Source organism: Podarcis gaigeae (genome assembly GCF_964106915.1).
Source record: "Podarcis gaigeae genome assembly, chromosome: 1".
Lineage (NCBI taxonomy): Eukaryota > Metazoa > Chordata > Lepidosauria > Squamata > Lacertidae > Podarcis > Podarcis gaigeae.
In genome coordinates this window covers 123,653,810-123,680,696 of record NC_139678.1, presented here as the reverse complement: position 1 = coordinate 123,680,696, position 26,887 = coordinate 123,653,810, and the positions used below count along the sequence as shown (strand labels likewise).

The 26,887-nt window shown below is 43.9% G+C and overlaps 1 protein-coding gene across 6 annotated transcripts in view; it reads left to right on the top strand.

The window, feature by feature from the left end:
• MYO1B (myosin IB) overlaps positions 1–26,887 on the top strand; it is a 155,173-nt gene that overhangs the window by 87,165 nt on the left and 41,121 nt on the right. For all 6 annotated transcript variants that reach the window (XM_083705425.1, XM_083705428.1, XM_083705427.1 and 3 more), the window contains exons 6-13: positions 1,914–1,960; positions 6,066–6,129; positions 21,900–21,998; positions 22,206–22,309; positions 23,475–23,622; positions 23,768–23,886; positions 25,980–26,066; positions 26,314–26,379. In XM_083705425.1, the coding sequence (XP_083561551.1) occupies positions 1,914–1,960; positions 6,066–6,129; positions 21,900–21,998; positions 22,206–22,309; positions 23,475–23,622; positions 23,768–23,886; positions 25,980–26,066; positions 26,314–26,379 (734 nt within the window). The remainder of the gene's footprint in view (positions 1–1,913; positions 1,961–6,065; positions 6,130–21,899; positions 21,999–22,205; positions 22,310–23,474; positions 23,623–23,767; positions 23,887–25,979; positions 26,067–26,313; positions 26,380–26,887) is intronic.

The window sequence follows — 26,887 nt, the reverse complement described above, 5'->3', positions numbered from 1 at the left end:
GCAGCGATCAATTTTGGTGGGATTTTTCACACAAATCCATATCATTTTTTCTGTATCTTGTTCTAGATCTCTGCCCTATTTCCACAAATGTTCCTTCATTTTTGAATTCCAAAATGATGCTGTATAGCCAACCTATTAGTCTCTCACTGCCTGTAGATTTTAATAGTATCCCACATTTATTTTTATCCCATATGGTTTCATACCTCCTATTGCCCTTCTATTTATAATTTGAGTAGCAATATTAACTTGTACAGTGGTACCTCTGGTTACGTACTTAATTCGTTCCGGAGGACCTTTCTTAACCTGAAATTGTTCTTAACCTGAAGCACCACTTTAGCTAATGAGGCCTCCTGCTGCTGCCGCGCCGCCAGAGCACAATTTCTGTTCTCACCCTGAAGCAAAGTTCTTAACCCGAGGTACTATTTCTGGGTTAGCGGAGTCTGTAACCTGAAGCGTATGTAACCTGAAGCATATGTAACCCGAGGTACCACTGTACTCTCTTTATTATGATGTAATGGCTTCAAATGGAAGCTGTTCGCAAACTGTATGTAAATTGCATTGTCTTCTACCTTTGTTTGGAATCACATTTCAAGAACTTCTTAAGATTTTGCCTGTCTAAGTTACCAAGTGATCAAATTCTGCATTCCATCTGGTGTGTATCTGCTGTACATGAATATCAGGAAACAATGAACTTATGGTGAGGCAGAAGAATGTGTCTCCAAACTCTTATAATGGAGCACTTGTGTTTGATTCTGCATTCATTTATAAATGATCCCAGTGTTTAGCCTCATGTTTAATGATATGCTGCCCAGAGACTGGAAATATGATTTATCGCTTGCAAACTTTGCACTGTATAAAGTTTTCAGAACAATTGTTTCAGTTACCCTGAACAACAACAGTGACACATGCTGCCTTTGGGCTTCAGTTCTTTCATCCTGGTAAATCTCAAAATGCAGATTTGCTAAAGCAGAATCAACATTTTTCCACCCACCCAAATGTCCACTTGACTTGAGCATTGGTTATGTATTGATGTATGTATTGATGGCAAAGTAGACAAATCCACCATGGTTGTCTATGGAGTTGGTAGGAGATAGGAAGGTCATAATGCAATTTAATCAACAGAGAATAACATGAAGCATTAATTCCACATGGCATAGTGTAGAACCAAAAATAGTGACAAATTGCTTGCTCTGGGACCAGAAGGAGGGACTAAAATAAACAAACCTTTTTTAAAAAAAAAATGCATGGCCCAATAATTTTCTGAACCAGTGTTGCATTGGGCAGGAAGGTAAACGGCGTTTCTGTGCGCTGCTCTGGTTCACCAGAAGCGGCTTAGTCATGCTGGCCATATGACCCGGAAGCTGTACGGTATCCCATATTGGAATCATAGAATGGTAGAGTTGCTACAGGGACGTGGGTGGCGCTGTGGGTTAAACCACAGAGCCTAGGACTTGCCGATCAGAAGGTCAGCAGTTCGAATCCCTGTGATGGGGTGAGCTCCCGCTGCTCTGTCCCAGCTCCTGCGAACCTAGCAGTTCGAAAGCACGTCAAAGTGCAAGTAGATAAATAGGTACCGCTCCGGGGGGAAGGTAAATGGCATTTCCGTGTGCTGCTCTGGTTCGCCAGAAGTGGCTTAGTCATGCTGGCCACATGACTCAGAAGCTGTACGCCGGCTCCCTCGGCCAATAAAGTGAGATGAGTGCCGCAACCCCAGAGTCGGCCACGACTGGACCTAATGGTCAGGGGTCCCTTTACCTTTACCTTTTTATCTTTTTATTAGAAAGTAAAGCTGGCAACAACCCCAATAAATGTCTTTGTTTATTCTTGCAGATTGACTTGGCTTTTAAAACACATATTTTACTTTTTTCTCCTTCCTTCCTTCCTTCCTTCCTTCCTTCCTTCCTTCCTTCCAGCATTTGGAAATGCCAAAACCGTAAGGAATGACAACTCATCGAGATTTGTAAGTATTGATTGATTGATTGATTGATTGATTTATAAACTGCTTTGACCAAAGAGCTCTCCAAGCCATGTACAGATAGAATTGGAGATAAACACAGCTAAAATCCACAGTCCAACTAAAGCTATTGTATGTATGTAAAACAAAGATAAAATCATTAAAATGTTTTGAAAACAAAGGTTACATGTCTGGGTAGGCTTGCAGAAACAAACAAGTGAAAAGTTTTTAGCAGACATCTAAAACAATATAATTCATAATGTCAACAGGCAAGAGAATTCCAGAGTACAGGTGTATCTATATATCTATGGAAGGCACACAAATTCTATTGGTTGATGGATTCTACCAGAATCATAAAGATGACAATGGAATGTTGAACTAATGTTCCACAATTGTTTCTTTTCTTTTTTATATTCAGAGTTAGCATTTAAAGCCTTGCCCAAGGCCTTTCTGTGCCCAAACTCCCCTTTTGTTTATGGTGTAAGAATGTTGGATCAAGGCATATTCAGATTTGTTTGACTTAAATGCTGTTTGGTAGCTGTATTTTCAGGTAGCTGTTTCTGAAAACGAGGCAGAATTCGTTTCTGTGGTATTCTAAGAAATGTTTTGAACAGGAGAGTGAAAGCCGTAACCACTTCACCTAACCGTGACCTTGAATCCTAAATGTTGCAAAATGAATTCATGGAAAATGAGGACAATGCTGTCAGGCCTATGCAGAATATTCCAGGATTTGTAATAGAAAGGCTATGGACAACCTTAAGTGGGAAATGTTGCAGGTTAGGTGAAAACCCTGCTTCTCTGCAGCTTTTGAAAATCCTCGGAAAGTTCTTCTGAAATGGTTTGAATTCTTAGCATTGTGGCTTTTCCATAATCTGTTTTTATTTTATACAGGGCTTTACTGCTGTTGTCATTGTAAATAGTAATGCCTGTCACCCTTATGTAAAGTCTCTGCTAAGTAAATAAACTGTAGTAAGGTACAACCACGAGGCTGTCTGATGTGGAAGAAAGTCAGAAGGCAGGGAGAGAAGCTGTGCTGGCAGTATTGACCTCAGAAGGTTAGGCAGGGGTCAGCAAACTTACCATGCCTTGGGCCGGTGTCTCCAGCACCGATCGTACGGCGGGCCGGAGGGCGAGGGAGCGCGTGCCCATACATGTGTGCACACGCTATTTCTGGCGCACTTCGGGGTCAGAGGAGCACCGGAAATAGTTGGGTGCATGTGCACAGGCCTCCTCCGACCTGGATGTGCACCAGAAATAATGCTTGCGCATATGCAAATAATGCTTGCGCATGTGCACAAGCTATTTCTGGTGCTCCTCCAACCTGGATGGGGCAGTCGCGCAGCGCAGCACCAGTAAGAGAGGGTGGCGGGGGTCGCCACGGACCGGATAAATCACCGTATTTTTTGCTCTATAAGATGCACCAGACCATAAGACGCACCTAGTTTTTGGAGGATGAAAACAAGAAAAAAAATATTTCGAATCTCAGAAGCCAGAACAACAAAAGGGATTGCTGCGCAGCGAAAGCAGTGATCCCTCTTGCTGTTCTGGCTTCTGGGATAGCTGTGCAGCCTGCACTCGCACCATAAGACGCACACACATTTCCCCTTGCTTTTTAGGAGGGAAAAAGTGAGTCTTATAGAGCAAAAAATACGGTACTCCCTCGGGCCTTATCTGGCCTGCAGGCCTTAGTTTGGGGACCCCTGGGTTATGGGGAGAGAAGCATTATTCCATAACTTTTGAGAGTCTGTGCAGTATACGAAATGCGGGTGGTGCTGTGGTCTAAACCACTGAGCCTCTCTGGCTTGCTGATCGGAAGGTCAGCATATCGAATCCCCGTGACGGGGTGAGCTCCCATTGCTCTGTCCCAGCTTCTGCCAACCTAGCAGTTCGAAAGGGATGTCATCTGTCGAGAGTCAAGGGATGCCATGAATTGGGCACTCTGTGATTCATCCTCAGTCAGGGAATCATAGAATTGTAGAGTTGGAAGGGACGACTAGGATCATCTAGTCCAACCCTCTGCAATGCAGGAATCTTTTGCCCAACGTGGGGCTCGAACCCACGACCTGGAGATTAAGCCTCATGCTCTACCAACTGAGCTATCCCAGAGAGAGGGGTTCTGTGTGTACAAATGGTGTTTGTGAGCCATGCTGGACCGTTTCTGCTGCTGATTGATCTGTCCTCTTAGCTTGTGTGGTTTTCATGTCAGAAAAGGGAGACTTTGAGAAGCAAGGTCTCCGAGCCCCTACTATGGGTCAGGCAGGCATGCCCCAAAAGCATATGCATGAGGAAACACCAGGTTGCCAGGATCAGGGATTATTGTTTCTGGGAGTGTGAAAACTGGCCCTGTGAGTCCAGGGCACCAAGTGCATTGAAGATCAGATGATTAGCACTGGAGGTGCTAATTACTTTGCAGCTATGACTTGCAAATTGCTGGCAAACATCTTTTCTTATGGGCAGTACTGACTGTTGAATAAAACCTCACTGAATTTCTACACCTTTAGGAATTTGAACTTTTTTTTACATTGCCACTTTTACCTAGGTGAATGCTCTATTATTATTATTTTTCATTAACTGCCATGTAAATCTACCCCCCTCTCTATATATATCCACATTATAAATACAATGGTACCTCGGGATGCAAACGGGATCCGTTCCGGAGCCCCGCTAGCATCCCGAACAGAACATAAGATGCGACAGTGCGTCTTAACGTGCGTGAGGTGTGTTTTGCCACTTCTGCGCATGCGCATGACGTCATTTTGACCGACTGCGCATGCATGAGCAGCAAAACCCGGAAGTAACGCGCTCCATTACTTCCGGGTCGCCGCGAAGCGCAACCTGAAAGCGCTCGACCTGAAGCGTATTTATCCCGAGGTATGACTGTAGCTGGGATGTGGGTGGCACTGTGGGTTATTCCACAGAGCCTAGGACTTGCCAATCAGAAGGTTGGCAGTTCAAATCCCCATGACGGGGTGAGCTCCCATTGCTTGGTCCCTGCTCCTGCCAACCTAGCAGTTCAAAAGCATGTCAAAGTGCAAGTAGATCAATAGGTGGGAAGGTAAATGGCGTTTCCATGCGCTGCTCTGGTTCGCCATAAGCAGCTTAGTCATGCTGGCCACATGTACGCCGGCTCCCTTGGCCAGTAAAGCAATATGAGCACCGCAACCTCAGAGTCGGCCACGACTGGACCTAATGGTCAGGGGTCCCTTTACCTTTAGCTATGACTGTAGCTGTTACTCCAATTTACCTTGTTAAATTGAGGGACCCTTGTACAGTGGTACCTTGGGTTACATACGCTTCAGGTTACATACACTTCATGTTACAGACTCTGCTAACCCAGAAATAGTACCTCGGGTTAAGAACTTTGCTTCAGGATGAGAACAGAAGTCGTGCTCTGGTGGCGCGGCAGCAGCAGGAGGCCCCCATTAGCTAAAGTGGTGCTTCAGATTAAGAACAGTTTCAGGTTAAGAACGGACCTCCAGAACAAATTAAGTACTTAACCTGAGGTACCACTGTACACAATTCATTTAATTCTACCACTTTCTTACTTATTCTATTTTAGATGTTAGTAGGGAGAGCTGAGCTGTGGGGGCTTTAAATGTCCCCCTCCTCAGTAGCTGCTGTGGAAGGAACTTGCAAATGGTGAGATTTCCCGGTAAATCTTAAGATAATAGGCCCAGAGGAAAATACTGGGGAAACTGACTTGCACCAGTAAATGTCACAGGGAGTTGAAGTGCCTTCAGTAAATGTCCAGATATTAACTTTATGGTTGTTGTTGTTGTTGCAGTTGTTAAAAATTTCTTGCCAAGTTGATATAGTGGTGATCTTGCCTGCAAGCAAAAATTAATTTAATAGATTGGCTCTTATGAGCTGTCAGATCTTTCCTTTGCTTGGTTAAAAATAAATTAGCATTCATTATTTGGTTTGACCCAGTTATAGTGCAGCTCAGGAGATCTTTATCTGAAGATTATTAGAAGTCATTTACACTTAAATATACACACTTCAGGACAATGAAATTTCTCGTACGACATGTAACTCCAAGGACGGCTTGAAAATGTCAGGCTACCTCTTTTGTTTCATGCAAGTTTTCCCCCCAAATCTGTTCTCTTTGCAGGGAAAGTACATGGACATCGAATTTGATTTCAAGGGTGATCCGCTTGGAGGAGTTATAAGCAATTGTAAGTACTGGCATAAATTCCTGTGAGTATTTTCATTATGCCACATGCAAGGAAGTGCAATTTAGATTGAGCATTTGACGGACATAATTCCTCAAATCTGTAGTTTGCAAAAAAATATATATGGAGAACTGGCCTGTCTTATTTAAACATTCAGATCCTTTTGCCAAAATACATGTAAGCAGATGGCTTGGGCAGGTGCATCTAAGTGACCCTGAATCCTTACCCTGCCTGTCATTTCTTCAAAAAGATCCTTTCCCAGATCCTTTTAGGGGAAACGTATGGAGACCTGAGGTTATGCAGCTGCCGCGCATAAAGGGTGTGTGTTTGTGAAAGATCTCTCTGTATCACAGAATGAATTGTATGTAGCACTGAGTGCAACCTATCAGATTCACATTGTCCCCAACTAAGCAAAAGCGCTGGAGAACACAACTGCTCTTTGATGCATTGTCACCCAGCTCTCTCATTAAGCTGAGCTTCTCTTCTTGGAATTTTCTTTCGACTCGACATTATGACATGGTAATTCACCCAGCCAGATTCGTTATATGCATGCTTTTTTTTATTTTTGCTTTAGCCAGTCTTACTTGAAGAACAATAGCCTAAGCCTCCAAGTGCTGCTATTTGTTTGTTCATCAAATTACAGTCCTCCTTAACCTATTGCACGCCTGCTCTTCAAAAGCCGGTCACATAGCTTCCATTCTGTGGAACTGAGAAGGAGCCACCTTTTAATCAAACTCTTATTGTTCCTGAGTTGTTTCAGTAAAGCATGAAGCCACCAGTAAAAGTTGGACTTCACCAGGGTTCACTCAGTAGCAAATCTATACATTTCTCCCTGGAAAAAGCTCTTGCTTAAAGAAAGTTCTGTCATCCCATCTCCCGTCACACTAGCCTCCAGGCAAATAGTTAAAACTGCACCCTTTGATCTAAAAATGTCAGTCTCCTTGGAGGTTCCTTTTCAGTGCATGAAACTTGAAATCAAAGGACTGGCAATTCCCTTGTTAATCTACTCCAGTCTAAAATAGCATCTTTGAGCGGGTGAATGGGGGTGGGGTGGTTTGCAACATTTAGTCAACTAATCATTTGGATGAATTGATTTAAAAGTTGCTCCCAGCCGAGGCAGCAGATTTTAATTTTTAATTTTGTTTTTATTTTAGAATTAACTATTTTGGAATATCTGGCTGAGGATCAGCGTTGTATCCATGCCTGCTGTTCTTTCTTCCCCTTCTCTCTTTAGTGTAATACTTCTGGGGTACATTAAGCCACAATTTTCCTTTGAATCTGTACCATTCGTTAAGCTCTGTGGTTTGTAACTACAAACCAGGTTTGTGAACCAAGGCTTGACATTGGTTTGCTATCCAGGAGTCGAAAACAACATCCTTGTTCAGACGTAATGCAAAAACGTAGTTTAACAAACTGCACAAGTCTTGCATTTAGTAATTTCCAGCCCATTGAAACCATGGCATTGTTGGGGTGAGATTGCAAGGATTTAGGATGCTTGCAGAATGAGCAGTTTTCACGTCTTGCACCAGGGGATGGCGTTGTGCTAATGGGTTTCAACTGTTCCGTTTGTTGTAGTGAATGCTGACAATTAACAAATCTGACAATTGCACAACCATAGAGAGAGAGAGAGAGAGAGAGAGAGCGCGTGCGCGCTTTGAAATATTTTAAATCCCTGAAGGCACAAAGAGCAATTCAGCAAACATTCTGTGGTTTATCAGGTCTGGGTCTTCCAGGGCTTGGAGACCACGTGGGAACTCCCATCTATACCACTTTGAGTTCACAATGGAAGAACCGTGATATAAAAATGTAATACACACAGTTAATGTTTTCAAATTACAAATTGTTTAGTGTAGGCAAACACAGCCCTCCAGATGTTTTGGGACTACAATTCCCTTCATCCCTGACCACTGGTCCTGTTAGCTAGGGATCATGGGAGTTGTAGTCCCAAAACATCTGGAGGGCTGAATTTGCCTATGCCTGGTTTAGTGCAATGAGAAGCCTTGGGGCAGCCTCAGACAAGTTATCCTGGAGTCCCCCCCCCCCCCCAGATAAGCGACTTATTGCAGCGCTGCAAAGTTATGCTTTGTCCTTTTCAGATTCTCAGCTGAGAGAGAGAAGAGGGCTAAGGGAGGTACAGAACTCTGCCACTGACCATCTGAGCAGGATCCCTGAGTTTGTGCCCTACCTTTCAGCGCCATAATGATAGACTAGGAAATAACTATGGAATGACGTACAGTAATGGCTATTTGGAAAGCTTTTCATCAATATGGGTATATTTGCAACCCAAATGGCAGGGCAAGGCTATAATTAAGTACCAAATCTGTTCCTCCTCCAGAAGCACGATAATACAAACAAGGACTGTTGGTTTTTATTTGGCTAGAAAAGAAACTCCCCCACCCTTGCTTCTTTTATAATGGAGAATATGTGTCAAGTAACTGGAATCTCCGTTATTATCCACCAGGTCCCTTGATGCTGGCCTTTTAATTATGTGAATATGCGAGGTACAAAAGCAGTACGCTCGGAAATGTTTCATATTGTTTTGTGAAGGAATTCTGCTTTTTAATGGTTTTTTAATGGTGTGTATCTGAAGAAGTGTGCATGCACACAAAAGCTCATACCGATAACAAACTTAGTTGGTTTCTAAGGTGCTACTGGAAGGAATATTTTAATTTTGCTTTAATGGTTAGATATTATGGTATTAATTGTTGGCTCCTATTTTGTTGTTGGGTTACCGTACTTCCCCTAGTCGCTTTTTGGAAATGCAGGCCTCTTGTTTTAAGTTGTTAGCGCATCGTATATGAGTTTCCGATGCAGGCCTGTAAAGCATGACTGTGTCCCCTTACTTCTGCCCTGCTTTTTTCCTGCAGGCTTCAAATCATTTCCTATCCTTTGGTTCTTCCAAAAGGAATAGATGGTGGAAGCACTCTTAACCCACTAAGCGACCTGCATTGTGTCAGGAGCTGGCAGGAGCCCGAGAAGAAGGAGGATTTGCAGGCAGAAGAGGGGGAAAGAGAGGAGAAAGATCCCAGGGAAAGGGCCAGTGGTTTGTGTTAAGTTGTGGGTGAACATATCAGACGACAGAGCGATTCTTCAAACAGCTCTTGTTTATTATTCACAGTCCAGAACAGAACTGAACTGAAGGGTTCAGCCAGCCTGCTTATATAGAGCTCCACTAGAATGCAACAGTAACCATTTTCTGTAACTATCCAATCACTGAACGTCACTTTCAATCCCTTATTTGCATATGTGGACCTGAGTGAAAACTATCTACAGTATCCCCCTGCTGGCCCAGGGTGAGAACTTCAGTACATAACAATTTGTGGGGTTCTGTGCCACCCATGAGGCTGGCAGGAGGGTGACGAAAGCAGGAGATACATCAGCTGACGTTTAGGGAAGAACTGCAAGTTCAAAGAGGCGGAAACAAGAGGAGCGTTTAAAGGAGGGACAGGGTGGCAGTGAAAATACTTAGCAAGGAACAGTGTTGTCTATCACTTGAACATTAGGAGTTGATCATAGAATCTAGTCCAACCCCCTTCAATGCATGAATCTTTTGCCCGACGTGAGACTCGAACCCACAACCCTGAGATTAAGAAACTCATGCTCTACCAACTGAGCCTATCCAGTGAAACTTCAATGTAACTGAGTGTTTCACTGTTAAATTGCTATCAAATCCATCCGCTTGTCCTTGCTGGCCCAGGGTGTGTGTTGAGAGAAATGTCCCAAACCGAACTTTTTAAAGGAAGTGAATTATGATGCTGTTCATCATGGGTGCTGCACAGTTTTGCTGCTTTTTACCTCTCGGCCGCCTTGCCTGCATGGCATCTGGGTGGTAGGCAGGCCCTTGCTTAATGCAGGATGTGCTCCGCAGTGAAATAGGCGGGATAATTTTGTTGGCGTTCCGGACCAGGTGCCCCCCAGATGTTCTTTTTTCGGCTTGCTCTTCTGGGATGGGAGAAGTCTGTCTCAGGCTTCACTTCTTCTTGCCAAATAATAATTGTCCAAGAGTAAAAGACCTGTGAAGAGGTTTTCAAACCTTTTTCTGTAGTGCCTTAACTGTGTTTGTGTGTGTGTTTCCAATGCATAAAAATGCTCTCTGCACCATGCTTTTAGATTCCAACCTTCATGGAGGGGGTTTTGTAGTTGCTTGTTCTTTTTGTTAACCTGTCTTCCAACCCAGCCCGGATAGCTCGGTTGGTTAGAGCGTGGTGCTGATAATACTAAGGTTGTAAGTTCAATCCCCATATGGGACAGGTGTATATTCCTGCATTGCAGGGGATTGGACCAGAACAGGAGTTGGCGATTTTTTTTAGCCGCTGGCCGGTCCACTGTCCCTCAGACCTTGTAGCAGGCCAGAGAAGCGGCACCGGGGGGTGGAGCTGGAAGAAGAGACGAGGCGGGCTGTTAGGTTGTGGGTGAACATATCAGATGACCCAGCGATTCTTCAAACAGCTCTTGTTTATTATTCACAGTCCAGAACAGAACTGAACTTAAGGGTTCAGCCAGCCTGCTTATATAGAGCTCCACTAGAACACAACAGTAACCATTTTCTGTAACTATCCAATCACTGAACGTCACTTTCGATCCCTTATTTGCATATGTGGACCTGAGTGAAAACTATCTACAGTATCCCCCTGCTGGCCCAGGGTGAGAACTTCAGTACATAACAGGGGCAAGTAGTCCTCCTCCCTGCTTCCCAGGGGCTGCTGCTGCCGCCACCACCACTGCTGCTGCTTCTCGTGGGTAGGCAGAGCGAGCTCGTCCGCTCCGCTCTCTGGCACACAGGAGCACCAGGGCGGTGGGCATGGTGGAAAGATGAATGGTGCGAAAGGGCTGGCTCCGGAGAGGGGCTGCTTAAAATGGCGCTCAGCCAGCTCAGCTCAGCCCCCTTCCTCCTCTAGGCAGGGCGGGGAGAAGCCAGGAGGAGGGAGGGAGGAGGCACCACCGTGGTGAGTATGAGGGAGAGGGGGGGGAATGGAATGGTGCAGGGGGGGGAATGGCACAGCCTGAACAAACAGAATCCCCACACCGATCCACGGACAGTCTGCAAGCTGGATCCTGAAGGCAATTGGGCCTGATCCGGCCCGCGGGCCTTAGTTTCCTGACCCCTGGGCTAGAATATCCTCGGGGTCCCTTTGTAGTTTAGTTAGGTTCCACATATTTAAGTACATTTAAACAACTAACAGGGATGCAGGTAGCGCTGTGGGTTAAACCACAGAGCCTAGGACTTGCCAATCAGAAGGTCGGCGGTTCGAATCTCCGTGATGGGGTGAGCTCCCGTTGTTCAGTCCCTGCTTCTGCCAACCTAGCAGTTCGAAAGCACGTCAAAGTGTAAGCAGATAAATAGGTACTGCTCCAGCGGGAAGGTAAACAGCATTTCTGTGCGCTGCTCTGGTTCGCCAGAAGTGGCTTAGTCATGCTGGCCACATGACCCGGAAGCTGTATGCCGGCTCCCTTGGCCAATAAAGCGAGATGAGCGCCGCAACCCCAGAGTCGGCCACGACTGGACCTAATGGTCAGGGGTCCCTTTATCTTTACCTTTTAAACAACTAACTGCTTGTTTCAGTAGCTTTGTATGCACCATTCTGAAGGGTTAACTAAACTGCTAAGAATGCTCTGTTTTTTCCTGCTCCCATGCAGTTCTGAATTTGCTACTGCTCTGGTGAAGAGGCGGTAAACCTTGTCTGGGCAGATTTCCTCTGTCCAAGACCCCCCCCCCCTTTCCCCTCAGTAGCACTTTGGGATGACACACATGTCTTGGAAGGAAGTGTGCGGCTTGTCAGGCTGCAAGTTTATATTTAGCTTTCAACTCTGTTGCTTGCCACACAAAAAAAGGAAAGAAAAGGGAGGGAAAGACTGGTTAGCCAGGATGGTCCCTACTGTGCGATGGAAGAAGAGGAAGTGACTAAAAATAACTGTTCCTGGACCATTTAGAATATATTATACTACTGACATTTATTTCTTGCTTGTGTTATATCGTCATTCCTTTCCCAAATGTGAATTCAATTTGTAACTCAAATGAAGGAAGGACAAGTTAACTGTTGTATAATAGACGAGAAAAGCACCCCAAAAGCGTTTTTTTGTGGCATGGCTTACCAATTGTACACATTTAAAAGAGGTGGTGTTTCTGTATGTAGACTAGCCAGCCTTAAACAATGGCTTGTTGTCTTGGCTTTTTTACTTTTTTTCCATCTATCTATCTATCTATCTATCTATCTATCTATCTATCTATCTATCTTTATTAGAACAATACATTTTGCAAAAGCAAAACCAAGCAAAAGCAAAACGCAACAAAAACAAAACAAAACAATAACAACAAACTAAAACACCAAAAACATCACATATTCTCTTGACTTCCATTCATCCCCTTGTGTTATCTAAACTTTATTTTCCACTTCACACGTTTATATTTCTTCTTTCTAAATATTTTAAAATACTTTATTATTTGTTCCTCTATTGTCTTGCAAGATTCAGTCCCGATCCGTCAAAGCATTTAGATTTTTACAGTACTGTTTTATATACTCTCTAAAGACATTCCATTCTTTATTTAATCTCTGTTTTGAGTCGTCTCTTAATCTTCCAGTCATTCTGGCTAATTCTATATATTCTATCATCTTCACCTGCCAGTCTAATTTGGCGAGTATCACTCCTCCTTTCCATTTTTTTGCTATTAAAATTCTAGCCGCCGTTGTCACATACATGAAGATTCTTCTAATTTTTTTTGGGGGGGGGGGGGATTTCAGTAGGCATAATGCCTAATAGGAAGGCTCCTATTGGATTTTTTTGAAATGAACATTTAAAGATTTTTTTTTTTTAAGTTCATTATATATTGTGTCCCAGAGTTCTCTCACTGTCTTGGCTTTTTAAAAGGTTCAGAAGCTACATAAGCTTCCTAGTTTGTTTCTCCTGTCCGTGCCAAGCCAGGAGCAATCAGGTAGCATGAGCAAGCACACTGCTTTTGCATGGTAACCAGTGATAAGCCAGCAACTATGGCTTATCCTGACATGCAAACATGGCCATAGTGTTGAGCACTGCTTCGGCCTCGGTCCAGTATACCTGAAGGGGCGTCTCCACCCCCATCATTCTGCCCGGACGCTGAGGTCCAGCGCTGAGGGCCTTCTGGCGGTTCCCTCCCTGCGAGAAGTAAAGTTACAGGGAACCAGACAGAGGGCCTTCTCGGTAGTGGCGCCCGCCCTGTGGAACGCCCTTCCAGCAAATGTCAAAGTGATAAACAACTACCTGACATTCAGAAGACATCTTAAGGCAGCCCTGTTCAGGGAAGTTTTTAACGTGTGATATTTTACTGTATTTTTGGTTTCTATGGAAGCCGCCCAGAGTGGCTGGGGAGGCCCAGCCAGATGGGCGGGGTATAAATAATAAATTATTATTATTATTATTATTATTATTATTATTATTATTATTATTATTTATCATGTGGCCGGGCGTATCACTACTGTGAGCCCATACAGAGAAAAATCCTGGGGTGAGGTTTCACCCTATGATGGCAGCTTCATCCTCTGTACCATACTTCTGTAGGGTAGGGGGAAATTTGGGGTGTAGCAGATGGTGGTGGATGTGTGGCAGAATGTACAAATAGTAAGATGTGGTGCTGCATAGGATGTACTGTATTTTTTGCTCTATAAGACTCACTTTTTCCCTCCTAAAAAGTAAGGGGAAATGTGTGTGCATCTTATGGAGCGAACGCAGGCTGCGCAGCTATCCCAGAAGCCAGAACAGCAAGAGGGATTGCTGCTTTCACTGCACAGTGATCCCTCTTGCTGTTCTGGCTTCTGAGATTCAGAATATTTTTTTTCTTGTTTTCCTCCTCCAAAAACTAGGTGCGTCTTATGCTCTGGTGCATCTTATAGAGCGAAAAATACGGTAAATGAGTTATTCTTACATCATAGGCAGGTTGCAGTTACTGCCCCAGAGACAACAGGAAACTTAAATAACCTTCAGCACCTTATATTGCCTGCAGGGTTTCAAACAAATGTTTTCTGTTAGATGTACATTTACCATCAAGCAATTTGATATTTGACTTGAGCTTAATGAGGGTGAAAGAGGAGAGCGCAAAATATGGTCTGAAGCTCAACATCAAAAACACTAAGATCATGGCCACTGGGCCCATCACTTCCTGGCAAAGAGAAGGGGAAGAAATGGAGGCAGTGAGAGATTTTACTTTCTTGGGCTCCATGATCACTGCAGATGGTGACAGCAGCCACGAAATTAAAAGACACCTGCTTCTTGGGAGAAAAGCAATGACAAACCTAGACAGCATCTTAAAAAGCAGAGACATCACCTTGCCAACAAAGGTCTGTATAGTTAAAGCTATGGTTTTCCTAGTAGTGATGTATGGAAGTGAGAGCTGGACCATAAAGAAGGCTGATCGCCGAAGAATTGATGCTTTTGAATTCTGGTGCTGGAGGAGACTCTTGAGAGTCCCATGGACTGCAAGAAGATCAAACCTCTCCATTCTTAAGGAAATCAGCCCTGAGTGCTCACTGGAAGGACAGATCCTGAAGCTGAGGCTCCAATACTTTGGCCACCTCATGAGAAGAGAAGACTCCCTGGAAAAGACCCTGATTTTGGGAAAGATTGAGGGCACAAGGAGAAGGGGACAAGATGGTTGGACAGTGTTCTCGAGGCTACCAGCATGAGTCTGACCAAACTGCGAGAGGCAGTGGAAGACAGGAGTGCCTGGCGTGCTCTGGTCCATGAGGTCACGAAGAGTCGGACACGACTAAATGACTAAACAACAACAACAACAACAAACTGTTAGCCGTGCCTTCTTCTGAGGAGATGTATCCTCCCACTAGCACCAATAATTTTATAGGTCCAGCTCCGAGGGCCTTCTGGCGGTTCCATCACTGCGAGAGGCCAAGTTACAGGGAACTGCCCGGACGCTGAGGTCCAGCGCTGAGGGCCTTCTGGCGGTTCCCTACCTGCGAGAAGTAAAGTTACAGGGAACCAGACAGAGGGCCTTCTTGGTAGTGGCGCCCGCCCTGTGGAACACCCTCCCATCAGATGTCAAAGCGATAAACAACTACCTGACATTCAGAAGACATCTGAAGGCAGCCCTGTTCAGGGAAGTTTTTAATATGTGACATTTTAGTGTACTTTTCATCTTTGTTGGAAGCCGCCCAGAGTGGCTGGGGAAACCCAGCCAGATGGGCGGGGTACAAATAATAAATTGTTATTATTATTATTATTGTTGTTGTTGTTGTTGTTGTTGTTGTTGTTGTTGTTGTAATAATTTTATTAGCTGTACCCTGCCCTATCTGATTGGGTTGCCCCTTCCAACAAATATAAAAGTGTAATAAAACATCAAACATTTAAAACTTGCCTATACATGGCTGCATTCAGATTTCTTATAAAAGTTTTATAGTTATTTATCTCCTTGACATCTGATGGGAGGGTGTTCCACAGGGTGGGTGCCACTACCAAGAAGGCCCCCTGCCAGGTTCCTTGTAACTTCACCTCTTGTGATCCTCTCTCCCCCCACATCCCACGCCCAGCACTTAGCAGCCTTGCAGATAAATATACAAAATTTGCCAGCATGCACATTCTTCTCACCACCTACCTGCTTGTATTTACCTGAGCCCTGCAGGATGTATTTTGTGATAAGTCCGGCAAGTAATTGGTGAACGGCAAATGGGGAGCTTGATGTGCTAGCCTGCCAGTGCGCAAACACACTTTATTTCCTACATTGCTGTGCCGCTTTTGCACTTTCTTTTTGGGTGAATATGTGTCTGAAATATTTAATCTTTGTTTCTTAATGCAGAGTTGATAACCATCAGTATACAGTGGTACCTTGCATTACAGACGCTTCAGGTTACACACGCTTCAGGTTACAGACTCCGCTAACCCAGAAATAGTACCTCGGGTTAAGAACTTTGCTTCAGGATGAGAACAGAAATTGCGTGGCGGCGGTGGCGGCAGGAGGCCCCTTTAGCTAAAGTGGTACTTCAGGTTAAGAACAGTTTCAGGTTAAGAACGGACCTCCAGAACGAATTAAGTTCTTAACCCGAGGTACCACTGTAATGAGTTTTTTGAAGATTCCTTACCAGTTTTTTTAAAGGATCTATAGGCTGTGCTGCATGCTTGGGATCTACAAAACGGGCATAACCTAAGCTCTGTTTCAAATAAGACTGGGAATGGTAGTTGCCTGTTATAGTAAATATCTGGCTTCCTGCTTATAACTACTTTATGGAAGAAAAAAAAAAGTCCTGTAAGGGCAGTGCTGTGAATGTTCCTCTATGGAAATTGTTAATTGCTTTAACTTCCCTCCTAAAGACAATCCGAGAGAGACTGGTACTTCTAGCAGAATCAGCTGAACGTTTTCAGGAAACTGTTTATATAAATCTCTCTAGGGGCATGTAAGTAATTGCAGCCAGGCCTTGTGTGCAGTGTTTTCACCAGCTGAACTCTCCCTTCGAACAAGTACACTTACGCTGGTTTTAGAACGATTTGCACATGAGGTCCGTAAGTTTTGACAAAAGCAAGGAGATACCACGGAATTCCTTTAGTGTGTAGTCATTCTGAAACGGGAGAGAAAATACTTAAGATGAACAGTATATTGAGCTGCTGAAAAGTTAGTAAATTCCTAGATGCAGAACAGCTTACCTATGTCTGTTGCATCTTTTTACAGATGTCTACTTTGCAACAGTCACCTCTGTATGCAGATGTCTTCTCTTGCTGTGGTCTCTAGCATGGATTGCATATGTGAAGGAGAATATCTCTGATTATAATTTTTCACCCTTGCACTTTGGTTTCTAACAGTATTTTCTAGAATGGGGTAAAGCAGAAAGAACCATGGCATTTAGCCTCTCCTAAATGGAATTTGACCCAAAATGACAGATATGAAGTTGGCACTTTACTGTGCGGTATAAAGGCTGTGGGGGCGTTGTGGGGACGCGGGTAGTGCTGTGGGTTAAACCACAGAGCCTAGGACTTGCTAATCAGAAGGTCAGCGGTTCAAATCCCCGGGTGAGCTCCCGTTGTTTGGTCCCTGCTCCTGCCAACCTAGCAGTTCAAAAGCACGTCAAAGTGCAAGTAGATAAATAGGTACCACTCCAGCGGGAAGGTAAACAGTGTTTCCGTGCACTGCTCTGGTTCGCCAGAAGCGGCTTAGTCATGCTGGCCACATGACCCGGAAGCTGTCTGCGGACAAACGCCAGCTCCCTCGGTCAGTAAAACAAGATGGGCGCCACAACCCCAGAGTCGTCTGCGACTGAACTTAATGGTCAGGGGTCCCTTTACCTTTACCTATAAAGGCTATGGGTTGTTGTCAACTAAGCTTTACTTTGAGTAGATCCATTGAAATGAACAAACTAAGTTAGGGACATTCATTTTCCTGGATTTACTCTGAGTAAAACTTTGTTGCATACCAGCCAGATGGGTGGTGTATAATTATTATTATTATTATTATTATTATTATTATTATTAGTACCTAGATCAAAGTGGAAAAATGAAAACAGAAACATAGGCTTATGAAATCCAATCACTGCTGTATTTAGCACATTGCCCTTCCATCAGCTGTGTCCATTTCCAGATACTTTTGGTGAAATTGCAGTATTATAAAGAGCACCAACAGGTCTTATCATTCCTGCCCAGTGTTTTGCAGTATAATCTTTCAGGCATGTCAGGGCATGTGGATATGTGTTCCGAGTTGTTCTAATACCTATTGAGGTTAACTGTACATAAATCTGTACAGAATTGGAGTGCAAAGGAGACCAGCAGACATCTAAATCTTAAAGCACAAGAGTAAACTGAAATAAAACCCAGTTCTTGGGTTCTTTGTCCTTGGTACGCTTCGAGCATACATAATACTCTGTAGGTCCCGGTTACCCATGCTGCAATGGTGTTTGTCTACAGTATATGTGTGAGTACCATAACTACTTGGATGAAGACAATCCCATGAATTCTCCCCATTCCCTCCCTGGCTTCCACCCTGTGGAACACCCTCCCTTCAAATGTGAAGGAAATAAGCAGCTATCCTATCTTCAAAACACATCTGAAGGCAGCCCTGTTCAGGGAAGTTTTTAATATTTAATGCTGTATTGTTTTTAACACTTGATTGGGAGCCACACAGAATGGCTGGGGAAACTCAGCCAGATGGGCGGGGTATAAATAATAAATTATTATAATAATTATTATTATATAGTGATGTGATCATTTGAATGGCAAGACACCTTCAAGTGACCCAATCCATGTGTTGGTGGTTTTCTCTGTTACACTGCAGCCACATCAAGTGACAATTATGAGAAATTTGTTGCATGTGTGTGAGTAAAGGGGAACTTTGTCACATGACAAAGTATGTGATTATATGTAAAAAAAAGTATGTGGCTATATGTAAAAGGAGCCTACTTTGGTAGATGATCCGAGCCAAAATGAACAGTGTATTTGGTACACTGTTGAGAGAGAGAGAAAGAGAGCACAGACTTCTCAGCTCAGGTACTATCCTGGCTCTCCTCCCAAGACACAGAACTTGACACATAATCATGAATGGAGGTTTTTAAAGTTTTATGAATGAAGTCAGTGCAACATCCCAACTTTGGGTCTACAGGTTATAAGCTATTAAACCACAACAGAGTGCTATGATACATGAAGAGGCTTAACTAAGACGTTGACCCAACACTTGACATGCACCTTGTGTGCTCCTTTTGAATAGCAGGCACAGGTATTGCGCAATGGATACCCTCAGTCTCTGGATTCAGCAAGCAAACAAGTTCTCCTGTGTAGAGAATGGGCGTGTGGGGTTTGTTGCTTTAGTTCACGATTACCTGGTTTGAAATATGAATTTGTCCAGTTCTTAAAACTTGGCTTGTTGAAAGAAAGGGCTGCTAATTGTTCGGGTTTTCCTGGCAACATCCGGGAATCGCCATGAAAAATGGCATCCGGGCAGATTTTTGCCAAAGCAGCAGAATGTCTGGTGAAACCCAGGCATATGGCAAATTGGTTTTGTTTTTCTTTAATCTTAAAAAATCAAAGAAAAAGCCCAAAACCAATTTTGTTTTGGGGAGGGGAAAAAAAAAGCTCAGATAGGAAGGAAGGAAGGAAGGAAGGAAGGAAGGAAGGAAGGAAGGAAGGAAAGAAGCTCAACAGTTCTGTCCAGATTTTCACTTTGGGGAATATGGCAGCCCTTTGAAAGATAATCACTTGACTTTACTGGGTGTGTAAATCATGCATTGTTGTTAATTATGGTCGTATTGATTCCAAAGAACACATAGTTCATTGTTGTTGCTTCAACTATCATGGTCATATCAAACCTATTGTTGGCATCTGTCTGTCTCGAGAGACAATGATAGTGAACCTCCAGTGGTGAGGTCAAGCCAGTGGAGAATCACCACACCTTCTGTAGTTGCAGAGACTGGTAACTTACAATGGCTGCCTCCCGCATGACCTCTTCAGGACACAAGTCTGTATGGAGGTCCTGGGCTCCCCAGACGACAGGACCCTCCTCCCAGCCTCACTGATGTGGTCCAAAGGAAAGCAGAGCAATATGTTTGGCACCAGCTTGGCTGCAGGAGTTTCCTCAAGGGCACCATCCAACTGTCTTAGGACCTCCACTCTGGGTTTACTCCTTAGCCTTTTCTTCTCCCAAAGATAACCCCCAAGGCAACAAAGGATTAGGATCAGAGTTTTCCATATCAAACCAAAGATCACGTAAATGTTGCACACTATACTCTTCAATGGTTTTCCCAGTAGTGGTTTTTTCCCCAGTAGTGGCTATGGTTTTCCCAGTAGTGATGTATGGAAGTGAGAGCTGGATCATAAAGAAGGCTGATCGCCGAAGAACAGATGCTTTTGAATTATGGTGCTGGAGGAGACTCTTGAGAGTCCCATGGACTGCAAGAAGATCAAACCTATCCATTCTTAAGGAAATCAGCCCTGAGTGCTCACTGGAAGGACAGATCCTGAAGCTGAGGCTCCAATACTTTGGCCACCTCATGAGAAGAGAAGACTTCCTGGAAAAGACCCTGATGTTGGGAAAGATGAAGGGCACAGGGAGAAGGGGACGACAGAGGACGAGATGGTTGGATAGTGTTCTCGAAGCTACCAGCATGAGTTTGACCAAACTGCAAGTGGCAGTGGAAGACAGGAGTGCCTGGCGTGCTCTGGTCCACGGGGTCACGAAGAGTCGGACACGACTAAACGACTAAACAACAACAACATACTCTTCAATAAGAAATTGCATTCTCCAAATATTAGTGCTTGACTTCATTAGCGCATTCTTGGGTTTAAAGGGGGAGAACGATACCCTTTCTTCGAGCTCCAGAAATACGTTCATTTATACAGATTTCTTTCTTGAAGCATAAACTGCCTTTCTAAATGTTCTAACCAGTTCTGCGACGCAGAACAACAGTGCTTTCATTCTGAGCATCCTTTGTGGAAAGGCCCCTGTATATTTACTTTTCTAATAGCAGCAGGTGACATGAAGACAAAACGCTGCTGGTAATGTGCTGAAATATTAATAGGCCTTATTGTATGGCTTCTTGTTCTGAATGTTAATGTAGCGTAAAACACAGCAGTAGCCCGATGGGGATAAGTTGCATTTGGCATGCAAATAGACCCTTTGAGGGTAAAGGCTTATAGCAAATCTGCATTTGAGAGACAAGGTGAAGGAGTAAACGATAGATATGTTTGCTTGCGTATGACTGGGTGTCACTGCAAGAGTGGGGCTTTTATTGCCCCTATTCATTCTACCCAGACATAAGCTTGAAGAGTTTCCAAAGTAATCTAGCTTAAGTCCTTGGTTTGACGCAGGCTGTATTCAAACTATACTTTAGCAGATTAATTTGTGTAATGGAAGAAGGCCAGAGGTATGCCTTGGAGAGACTTTTCACCCGTTTGTTTGAATATGGATGGAAAATGTGTATGTATTGCTAGATTATCCGGCCACACTTTATTGTATTTCATATTTAAGAGATGGCAGCAGGTAGGGCGTGCTCTGCAGCGATGGTTTCAGAGTGTCCCAACATACCGTACTTTTCCGTGTATAAGACGAGGCTTTGTTATTAAAAAATAATGTAAAAAATGGGAGTAGTCTTATACTATTTAATGATGTATTGTTTTTAACACTCGATTGGGAGCCACCCAGAGTGGCTGGGGAAACTCAGCCAGAAGGGTGGGGTATAAATAATAAATTATTATTATATTATTATTATACACAGATAGTGCATGGGGGGGACGGACGGACGTAGGATTGGTTGGTGCCATGAGCCAGAGATTGTCAGTGGCTATTGGGCGTGTTATTGGTGGCTGCGGCAAGGGCTGGTGTTGATTGGCTGGCACTGTGGCAATTGGGCGGGCGATTGGCGGCTTCTGCTGGCGAGGGGACAGATGATAGGTGGCAATTCCCGCTTTAAAAAGCTCAACAACTATGGTCAATCCTCCCCCCATTTTCTTAATTTGGAGTCCTCAAAGATAGGGAGTGTCTTATACATGGGGGCGTCTTATACATGGACAAATACAGTAAGTGACTGTTTACTTGTTAGTCAATCCCCCCCCAAAAAACGTGAACTCGAAGCAAGTTACAGAGACAAACATTAACACAAAGCAGAAAAATCAGAATAAAAACAACCTAAAATGCTCATTGATTATATGTATAAGACCCCAGATCTGACTCAACCCCACAGTGTGCCACACTTCTCTTACATAAAAAATAAATAATGGGAATGGGTTCGTACAGTTTTCTGATACAGGTGTGATTGTGGCAAAAGGGAGGCGGACTAGAGGAGTGGAAAAATAATTTCTGTGGCATCTTGCTTTTTTAGATCTGTTGGAAAAATCTCGTGTTGTTAAACAACCAAGAGGTGAAAGGAATTTCCACATTTTTTATCAGATATTGTCTGGAGGATCGGAAGATTTGCTCAGTGAGTACAACTCTGGTGGTATTTTAAATGTCTAATAGAATTGGACATGAAGTTGCGTAAGTTAACCGAAGTCTCCATAATTGATTTCCGTGGTTTGTGTGCCTTTCAGTGCACACACATGTTAAGCAGCTTCAATTCTCACTGCTATTAAGAACAATAGTGGGTCAGGGAATTTAGTTGTTAACAAGGCCTGTTTTCATTTCGTAGAAAAACTTAAGCTGGAGAGGGACTTCAGTCGATACAACTACCTTAGCCTGGACTCTGCAAAAGTGAATGGAATAGATGACGCTGCAAATTTCAGAACGGTTCGGGTAAGAATTGGTGCAAATTCCGTAATAGTTCAAACTTGACTTCATTTTATAATTTTGCTAAATTGTTGAGTCAGCCAAGATGATCAGCAGCATAAAAACATGAAATCTGACGATGTGATCAATTAAAAGAGTTTAATAATATTTGGGATATTAAAAGTTACTTCTGCTACCATAAGCAAGCTTCTGTGGCCTGAGGCTGTGAAGCGGTTTATAAATTTGTAAATAATAATAATAATAATAATAATAATAATAATAATAATAATATATGAGTGTTCCTTTTTTTTTTTTAACAAATCTTGTTATAGTAAAGGCTACATTTGGATTCCACATCATCGAGACATGAAACTATGGTTTACTTAGCTTTTATTAGCTTAAATAAGCCGGTTTCATAAACCAGGGTTCGAAGTTGACATTTTTTTTTACACTAGGCATAGTTAAGATTAACCACAGTTTGCTGAGTTCAGATGACACAGCAAGCTATGGTTAGTTAAAAGTTTCTGAACTCATTCTGCTCCCTTCCCTTTCTCTGGTGTGACATGAGGCCATTCCTCTCAGGATAAGCAATGGCTTTTTGTGACTTCCAAATGAGTGTTTGCTTTGTTTCTGTGGCCTGCCTGTTCAGTGTATTTGGAAGTGGCAGAAAGACACAGTTTAATGCTGCTTTGGTATCTGTAAGGCTGAAGGGCATTTTAAGCATATTTTAAATAAACTAATAATAGTTGGTTGTGAGTATAAAATGAAATGGAGAGGTGGGTAGGGGAAGAGGACCACCGTGCAGGGACGTCTTACCCATGGGTGCTAGGGGTGTGGGGCACCCCGGCGCCGGGCTCTCAGGGGTACCAAGCCGAGAGTCCGGGGCCCAAGAGTTGAGTCCGAGGAAGAGCTCGTCCATTGGTTGGAGCGCCGCTGTGGGCTCTTCTGCTGTGGGCAGCTCTGCGCTGCAAGTTTGGGGATGACTGAGCCAGCGAGACACTGAGGCGGACGGCCAGTTCCGCCCTCCTGTGTGCCTGGGACTGGGCAACCGGGGGGGCGGGGCCAACAGGCGGATCTTTGCACCCCAGCACCTTAAGACAGCCCTGCCACCGTATTCCAACTTGTGCTCTTTGGAGAAAGGACAGGCAGGATAAATTAATGCGACGAATAAAACTTGATTTCCCTATTCTAGAATGCCATGCAGATTGTGGGGTTTATGGACCATGAAACGCAGTCAGTTTTCGAAGTTGTCGCGGCCGTCTTAAAACTGGGAAACATTGAATTCAAACCTGAATCTCGAGTGAATGGTTTGGATGAAAGTAAAATCAAGGATAAAAATGGTAATTCAAATAATATATTCTGATCCAATCAAAGCTACCTGCACTTTGATAACTGGTTTAACACGCCCCCCCCCATGACTTCTGAATATACTTGCTGCCTAGGTAGGTAGGAATGATTTTAAATTGAGATTATTTGCTTCCATAGAGCTCAAAGAAATATGTGAGTTGACAGGCATTGATCAGTCAGTGCTGGAGAGAGCCTTCAGCTTCCGCACCGTTGAAGCCAAGCAGGAGAAAGTCTCTACAACCTTAAATGTGTCTCAGGTAACACTGAATTACTACGGTGAATATGTTTTTTTCTTTCTGGTAGAAAACACAGGGGAATTTTCCTTTGTCACTGTAATGGTTCTAGGGGGTTGCTCGTGCGTAAGTTGCCGCCACTCCTGGCTAGGTTGCCTGGTTGAACCCTTTCTGTCTGGAAAGCCTCTCACCCGTGGCTGTCTCAGTCGCTGGCAGAATCCGTCAGTGGGCGTTTCTTGAACTTCTTCCAGCAAAGAAGTTCTTTGACGCCAAGTCTCCTCCTGCTCTCCCTGCGTGGAAGCCTTCTGCGCAGGGAGGGTGTGGGCAGCGGAGGACCCGTGCTCTCCCCGCTGGTCTCCGGTGAGGAGTCCTGGAGCCTCCTCTCCGATTCCCCCATCTGCCCCCCTTCACCACTGGTGTTACGCTGATTTCCTTCCCCAGCAGATGGGCTGCCTCTCTCCCTGCTGGGACCCTCTCCGGCATCCCTCCGGAGCCTTCCCTCCGCCTCTGGCTCCGATGGCAGTTCCCTGACAGTCACAATGAATAAAATGTGACCTGAAAAGAGGAACTTCTGTGGCCCCTCTTGAAGGATCTGTATTTTCCTATTATTTCATTGTGGAAATATGGATATCTACTGTGGGTGCCGGGGGACGCAGGTGGCGCTGTGGGCTAAAGCCTCAGCGCCTAGGACTTGCCGATCGAAAGGTCGGCGGTTCGAATCCCTGCGGCGGGGTGCGCTCCCGCTGCTCGGTCCCAGCGCCTGCCAACCTAGCAGTTCGAAAGCACCTCCGGGTGCAAGTAGATAAATAGGGACCGCTTACCAGCGGGAAGGTAAACGGCGTTTCCGTGTGCGGCTCTGCCAGAGCCGCGATGTCACGCTGGCCACGTGACCCGGAAGTGTCTCCGGACAGCGCTGGCCCCTGGCCTCTTGAGTGAGATGGGCGCACAACCCCAGAGTCTGGCAAGACTGGCCCGTACGGGCAGGGGTACCTTTACCTTTACCTTTACTGTGGGTGCCAGTTCCTAGCTCAAAGTGGGCTCTTGTATCTTTAACTAGGATCACGGGCTATCATTTGCTTTCCAGAATTGATCATTGTAGTTGAATTTCATGAGTTTCTGCAATTTTTTAAGGCACCCCTTTACTCAGCCGTGTTGAGATTGTACCACACAATCTCACACTGGAGGCAAGTACATGGGAGTCACATGGCCACATGGTCAAGATAAACTTTGCATATGTCTTTTTTATGCTTTATTGGTTTTTAAAACTGTGTAACATAAGTGATCAACAGAAAACAAAAACAAAAACAAAAACAAACAAACATTCATTCCATAGTTGGTGCTTGATGTATGTAACAATTTGTACTTGGATTCAACATGACCTCTGGTCCCCCCATTCTGGTTCTTAGATTACATTCTTTAACTGCACACTAAACTTTGTTTCCTCTAAAAAAGGTAAAGGGTCCCTTGACCATTAGGTCCAGTCGTGACCGACTCGGGGGTTGCGGCACTCATCTCGCTTTATTGGCCGAGGGAGCCGGCGTACAGCTTCCGGGTCATGTGGCCAGCATGACTAAGCCGCTTCTGGCGAACCAGAGCAGCGCACGGAAATGCACTCCAGCAATTTAGCTCCAGGGACCACACATTCGCTCAATAAGACACACAGACATTTCCCCTTAGTTTTTAAGAGGAAAAAAGTGCGCTTTATGGAGCGAAAAATACGGTACATTTTTGCTGATAAGGTACGTACTGCATGGGAAATGGACTTTAGCTTGAAGGTACAGGATGAAGCTTTCTTCCTAAAGCTAAGCTGATCAAGGACTAGTTGCTACCTGTATGGGAAACAGCCTGAAAATCCTATGCCTTTCCTACAGAAGCAGAGTGGGAGATTGATGTAATAACGATTTAATGACAACGTCAAAACAATTTATTAGAAAATTCCCTTGCGTATCATGACTTCTGCAAAGCACGCCTGTTTGTTTATATTCATAATTTGACAGGCAACACTTGTGTGTGTGGATTTGCTCCTCCTTACGCTGTGTCAGAGCCAGAAAAAGTCTTGGGCCAACCCCAAATGTTTCTAATATTTGTGTGTCTTTTTTCCTTCTTTCTTTAATTAGGCATACTACGCACGGGACGCACTGGCAAAGAATCTTTACAGTAGACTGTTTTCCTGGCTTGTGACCAGAATCAATGAGAGCATTAAGGTAGTGTTCTTTGAAATCCTATATACTTAGAACAAATAAGCCTGACAAGTTAAACTAGATGCTCATCAGTTTGTGGCATAATAATGCAAAGTGTTTAGCAGGAAAACAATAGATGTACTCATATAATTGACCCCTGCTTTCCCTCTGTGTCATAATGATGATTTTCATAGAAAAAATTAATTAGGCAGCAATGCTGCCTCCTTGCTGAATTTAATAAACATGTGAAAATAACTTTTGTTTTCTTAAGGCACAAATGAAAGTAAGAAAGAAAGTCATGGGCGTTTTGGACATCTACGGCTTTGAAATTTTTGAGGTACTTTGCTTTGACTATAATCTTATTGCTTTGTAGCAAGATGTAGTGAATTATTCATTCATTCTGTTTTGAACCAGCCTTCTCAACAAAGTTTCTCAAGCCAGCCTACAATAAAATGACTACCAAGAAGCAGGTACAACCAGTGCAAAAAAGTGAAAAAATAGGTAACTTGGAAACAATAGCAAAACATTAAAACTAACCCTGAAATATCAAGACATAAGAACTCTAAAAGAACAACCAGATAAAATATGGTTCAGTATTTTTTTTAAAAGCCTACAGCTCCATCAGCAATCGGCATGGAAAGTTGTGAGGAAATAAAACTGATTTTTCTTCATGTAAACTTCATAAGGGTAGATGTCAAGTGTACAGACCAAAACCCTGGCCTCCACTCACATATCATACACACAGAAAAAGACTCACTGTTTTTAGGTTTTGCTTCAGCTTCCTAAGAGTTTCTGACAAAAAGGTGGCATATAAATGTTTAAATTTAAAATTTTAAGGAAGTAGT